This window comes from Mandrillus leucophaeus, unplaced genomic scaffold (assembly GCF_000951045.1).
Source record: "Mandrillus leucophaeus isolate KB7577 unplaced genomic scaffold, Mleu.le_1.0 Scaffold599, whole genome shotgun sequence".
Lineage (NCBI taxonomy): Eukaryota > Metazoa > Chordata > Mammalia > Primates > Cercopithecidae > Mandrillus > Mandrillus leucophaeus.
This window is the reverse complement of record NW_012106463.1, coordinates 2,071,370-2,077,667: the sequence shown is the minus strand read 5'-3', so window position 1 is coordinate 2,077,667 and position 6,298 is coordinate 2,071,370. Positions and strand designations below refer to the sequence as shown.

Below are 6,298 nucleotides of genomic sequence, written 5' to 3'. Positions count from 1 at the left end.
CAAAGACTTGGAATCAACCCAAATGTCCATCAGTGACAGACTGGATTAAGAAAATGTGGCACATATACACCATGGAATACTATGTGGCCATAAAATTCGTGTCCTTTGCAGGGACATGGATGCAGCAGGAAACCATCATTCTCAGCAAACTATTGCAAGAACAGAAAACCAAACATCGCATGTTGTCACTCATAGGTGGGAACTGAACAATGAGATCACTTGGACACAGGAAGGGGAACATCACACACCGGGGTCTATTGTGGGGAGGCGGGAGAGGGGAGGGATAGCATTAGGAGATATACCTAACGTAAATGACGAGTTACTGGGTGCAGCACACCAACATGGCACAGGTATACATATGTAACAAACCTGCACGTTGTGCACATGTACCCTAGAACTTAAAGTATTAAAAAAAAAATTTTTTTAAATAATTAAAAAAAGAAAAAAAGAATGTAAAATAGTGTAACTACCATGAAAAACATCATGGAGGTTCCTCAAAAAATTAAAAGTACAATTACCATATGATCCAGCAATTCTGCTTCTAGATGTATACCCAAAAGAACTAAAAGCAGGGACTTGAACAGATATTTGTACATCTGTGTTAACAGCGGCATACTTCACAGTAACCAAAAGGCAATCCACGTATCCAGGGATGGATATATGGATAAACAAAATGTGGCATATACTTACAAGGTAATATTATTCAGCCTTAATAAGGAAGGCATTTCTGATACATGCTATAAAATGAATGAATCTTGAAGATATTATACTGAGTGAAATAAGCCAGCCACAAAAGGAAAAATACTGTATTGTTCCACTTCTATGAGGTACTTAAAATTGTCAAGATCACAGAGACAGAAAGTAGAATGGTGACTGGGGGTAAGTAGGGGTTGAGGGGAAATAGGAATGAGGAGTTATCATTTAATGGACATAGTTCCAGCTTTGCAACATGAAAACAGTTCTGGAGATAGCTGCATAACAATGTGAATTTAATTAATGCCACAGAACTGTACACTTACAAATGGGTTAAAATGGCAAATCTTTTGCAACTTTAACTACAATTCAAAAAAACTAAAAAAATTTTATAAATGTAGTATTATTGATATCGATTCCCAATTTTAAGGGAAATTGTTTTAGTAGTTCCAATTCTGCTACTGACCTTATCTTAAACAAAAGCAATGTAAGACTGTTCAGTCTAATAGATGAGGGATTAAACGAGATCACTGATTCTTCAATTTATGTATTTAAGGGAGAAGAATCATTTTCCTAATAAAATTCTATATGGAACTCAAAACATTAAGAATATAATAGTAGAATTGCTCTGTTTAAAGTAGCAGAGAATAAGAGAAGGTGAGATCAAGGTGTGGAAAGAGACCAGGGCTGTTGCCTGTTCAGCTTCCCTTTAAAAACCTCAGTTAACCTTTAAGGATCTCCTTCCCTCAACTTCTACTTATTGGTCTATGATTCCACACACAACTGGATCGAGTTAAACCATCTGATGGACTTACAGTACTATCACATATAGTAGTAAGGTACTTCATCAGCTTTTGAGTTTTAACTGAGGTTTAATGGACCTATCACAGTGACTTGACAAAATAGTTATCTTTCTTTTAAAAATAGCAGGACTAACAACTTCCTTAAGGAGCCAATTTAAGTAATTTAGAGTCTATCAGACATTTTGTTACCTTGTTAAGTTTAGATGCTAGGGGATCTGCTGCCTCTTTCCTCTGTGTGTTACCCATTGCTGCCAGCAAACTCAGCTGAAACTGATCTTCCTTGCAGTTCATTTCATTCTTAGCAGTTAGTTGCATGAAGGAAATGGGGTCATCAGGCTGTACTGTCACATTCCTCTTTTCAGATTCTTTCTGTGTTGAGAATATAACAAAGTTTCTCTTTAATATGAAAAGATAGTTTTTAGAGGACTTTAACAGAGACAGCCCTCACATATAAAGACTGAAAAATCAACAAAACAACAAGAAAACCCACAAAGCACTTTTCTTTTTCTTTTTTTTTTTTTTTTCCTGAGACAGGGTCTTACTCTCTTGCCCAGGCTGGAGTGCAGTGGTGTGATCACAGCTCACTGCAGCCTCGAACTCTTACATTCAAGCAATACTTCCTCCTCAGTCTCCCAAGTAGCTGGGATGAAGGCACATATCACCATGCCTGGCTAATTCTCTCATTTTTTGTTGAGACAGGGGCTTGCTATGTTGCCCACACTGGTCTCGAACACCTGGCCCCAAGGAGTCCTCCCGCCTCAGCCTCCCAAAGTGCTGGGATTACACGCGTGAGCCACTGCACCCAGAGACACAAAGCGCTTTTGTTGCCTCATCATATATACCTTACCTTTTGGGATAATTTCTCTTCTTCTAGTTTAGCAGATAACATGTGAGAAAGGGACTGTCGGCATTCCTTATTGAAAATGTCATTCATTAAAGGTGAACACTCAGACAAGACCTTCAGGCACAGGGAAATTCGATCCACATCATCATCAGTAATTGGCTTCTTAGGAAGAGAGGATTTTCCCAAATGCAGGATAGTAGCCATGAGCAACATAGCCTCAGCAACAAAAGACTAAAAAAGTAGAGAAATGGGTTACTGATACTGTCGTGATTCTCAGATTGCAATCATGTCACTTCATTATAACTCAAAATCTAAATTTTCACTTCACCTGAATAGGACTTCAAATTCTTTGGATTTTATGTCCATATCTGTTTTTGCATTCTTCTCCTTCCTTTCTACTCTTAACTGCCACTCTCTAAGACCTGCATTAATCCTCAATTAGAGACAGCAGCGGCTTTTTAACTGTTTTCCTTTGCTCCAGTCCTTCTCTGTAACCACTTCACATGCTGATGCTGTCCTTTTTAATCCCAACTACAGAAAAGTTAAAAGAATGATATACTTTACCATCTGTTAACATTTTGCCACATCTGCTTACCTATTCTATATATGTACACTTACTTTTTTGGGCTGACATGTGAAAAAGTCTTCACCTCAAAAATACTTCAGCATTCATCTCCTAAGAGTCAGAACAGTTTCCTACAAACCACAATTTCATTTTCTCACCTGAAAAATTCAACAATCCCAAAATACAGCTTCTATACTCTGAATTCAAATAAATCTCCCTAAATTGTCTTAAAAATGTTTTTATTTTTTAAATTCAGGATCAGCTTCATGCATTTTATTTGATTGTTCTCTTTCATCCCTCTTAATCTAGACCAGTTCTCTGCCTTTTTGTTTTTAATCACAGTAACTTTTTTAAAGAACTGAGGCCTGTTGTTTTATAGAATATCCCACACTTTTGGTTAGAATACCAGATAGGTGATGTTTTATATTTCACACTGTATTGCATCACAAGGTACCTAAAGTTAGGCTGTTCAATTATTGGTGCTGCTAAGCGTGATCACCTGATGCTGCTATCTTAATTTTTATACTGTACCAATCATTTCACTCCCCATGTAAATACCTTTAATGAATGTCAGCCTTCACACCGAAGTTCGTATTACTTGGCCTGCTATTCAAAGTCTTCCACAAGTGATTGCAATTTAATTTTTTAGTCTCATGTAGCATTATCCTGACACATATGCTCTATGCCCTTGCCAAACTGCCTTTGACTGAGTATTGATCTGCACACATGCATGAAAAACTACTGGAGGCCTGGGGAAAAACCAGCAGAAGAGTAAGTATATATCCTCCAGGCTTGGATACTGTCTCCAAAAGGAGAGGAAAGAGAGGAGGGGACAGAAAATAAATCTGAGGAAATGACTGAAAATTTCCCAATGGAGATATAAACCTGCAAACCCAACAAGCTCAGTGAACAAGTACAGCAAACATGAAGAAAACCACACTAAGGCACATCCTAATCAAACTACTGAAACCCAGTGAAAAGGAGAAAATTTAAAACCAGTGGAAGAAACACACACACACATACACACACACACACACACACACACACACACACACTCCACCCAGGGAGATAAGAACGACAGCAGACTTCTCACCAAAAAGCCAGAAGACAAGGGAGCTTTATCTTTACACTACTGGAAAAAACCCAGAAAACTTAGAATCCTATACCCACAAAGGTAACTTTCAAAAGTGTACAAAAAATAGACTTTTTCCAGACAAAAACTAGAATCTGTTGCCAACAAATCTGCACTGTAAGAAAAGTTAAAGCAAATTCTTTAGGCAAAAGATATATGATACCAGAAACTCAGTCCTACACAAAGAAATAAAGAATGCTGGAAATGGCATAAATGAAGGAGTGCCAGTGAAATCATAAGCAACCAAACTTCTTGTACCAAACAGTGCAAACATTATTAACTTGGTATGTTACAAGAAACTGGTTCTTCTAAGCAGATACCCGTAAACATTCTCAACTTCCAGAAGTGACACAACCAGGAGAGGAAAGCAAATTCAACTCTGCGATAAAAAAATATTGGAGGTTTTTAAAAAACATACTTTAAAGATTACACTGACCAGACCTGAATAAATGCCCACAAGAGAGTTACAAAATAAATTACTGCTCATAAATCAAATCAATTGACAAGGGATAATATATCTTGTAAATTACCTGGCTCTCATTTACGGCTTTTCTTATAATGGAATTAAAACAAAAACATAAAAAAACCTGGCCAGGCACAGTGGCTCACGCCTGTATGTAATCCCAGCACTTTGGGAGGCCAAGGTGGGCGGATCACCTGAAGTCAGGAGTTCGAGACCAGCCTGGTCAACATGGTGAAACCCCAGTCTCTACTAAAAATACAAAAAAAATTAGATGGCCGTGATGGCAGGTGCCTGTAATCCCAGCTACTCAAGAGGCTGAGCCAGGAGAATCGCTTGAACCCGGGAGGCAGAGGTTGTAGTGAGCTGAGATCATGCCACTGCACTCTAGTCTGGGCAACAAGAGTGAGACTCCATCTAAAAAAAAAATTTTTTTTAGACCAAGCTGTTAAGTCTCCAAAAACCAAGGAAATACGAGTGATGTGAGTGAAACTGTTTCAATTTACAAACCTGCTGTTTAGATAACCAACATAATACAAAGCTGAAGGAATCAAAAGGAGTCCCATTTATACAGGCCCAATTTGAATGTCAGAAATTGCTGTGGTAGGACATTGTAACCAACTTTGCCCTACTACCACAAATGGTCTATGGATTCTGTTTCTTAAATAATAAGAGTTGAAACAACTTGATCTGTGGCTGCAGAATGGATGTTGTGTTAGCAGGCATGAAAACATTAATTTCTTTCTACATCTCCATCAAAGCCCTTGGGTGACCAGCAAAACTGTCAATGAACAGTAATATTTTAAAAAGGAGTCTTTTATTTCTGAGCAGTAGGTCTCAATGGTGAGCTTAAAATACTTAGTAAACCATCCTGTAAAGAGGATGTGCTGACATCCAGGCTTTGTTGTTCCACTGACAGAGCACAGACAGAGTACATTAAGCATAATTCTTTTTGTTGTTGTTGTTGTTGTTGAGACAGAGTCTCACCCTGTTTCCCAGGCTGGAGTGCAGTGGCGCGATCTCAGCTCACTGCAACCTCTGCCTCCTGGGTTCAAGCGATTTTCCTGCCTCAGCCTCCCCTGTAGCTGGGACTACAGGTGCCTGCTACTACGGCCAGCTAATTGATTAAGCATAATTCTTAAGAGCCCTAGGATTTTCAAAATGGGAAATGAGCAATGACTTCAACTTGCTCACTGGTTGTATTAGCCCTTACCAAGAGTCAGCCTATTCTTTGAAGCCAGGGACTGACTTCTCCTCTCCAGCTACCAAAGTCCTAGATGGCACTTTCTTCCAATATAAGGTTGTTTAGTCTACACTGAAAATGTGTTGTTTAATGTGGTCACCTTCACCAATGATCTTAACTAGCTCTTCCAGATAACTTGCTACAGCTTCTCCATTAGGACTTGCTACTTCATGTCAAACTTTTATGTTATGAAGATAGGCTTCTTTCCTTAAACCTCATGAACCAACCTCTGCTAACTTCTAACTCTTCTTCTGAAGCTTCCTTACCTCTCTCGGCCTTCATGGAATTGAAGAGAGTTAAGGTCTTAGTCTGAATTAGGCTTTTGGCTTAAGGGAATCTTGCGGCTGGTTTGATCTTCTATCCATACCACTCAAACTTGCTATCAGCAACAAAGCTATTTAACTTTCTTTCTTCCCTTTTTTTTTTTTCTTGAGACGGAGTCTTGCTCTGTCTCTCAGGCTGGAGTGCAGTGGCGTGATCTCAGCTCACCGCAACCTCCACCTCCCAGGTTCAAGCAATTCTCCTGCCTCAGCCTCCTGAGTAGCTGGGATTACAGGC

General features: G+C 39.0%; 1 protein-coding gene across 1 annotated transcript in view; it reads right to left on the bottom strand.

Moving 5' to 3' along the window:
- Positions 1-6,298, bottom strand: part of COPB1 (coatomer protein complex, subunit beta 1) — a 50,978-nt gene that overhangs the window by 11,274 nt on the left and 33,406 nt on the right. The window contains exons 14-15 of the mRNA XM_011999580.1: positions 2,344-2,571; positions 1,686-1,865 (exon numbers count right to left, since the gene is read on the bottom strand). Of these exons, the coding sequence (XP_011854970.1) occupies positions 1,686-1,865; positions 2,344-2,571 (408 nt within the window). The remainder of the gene's footprint in view (positions 1-1,685; positions 1,866-2,343; positions 2,572-6,298) is intronic.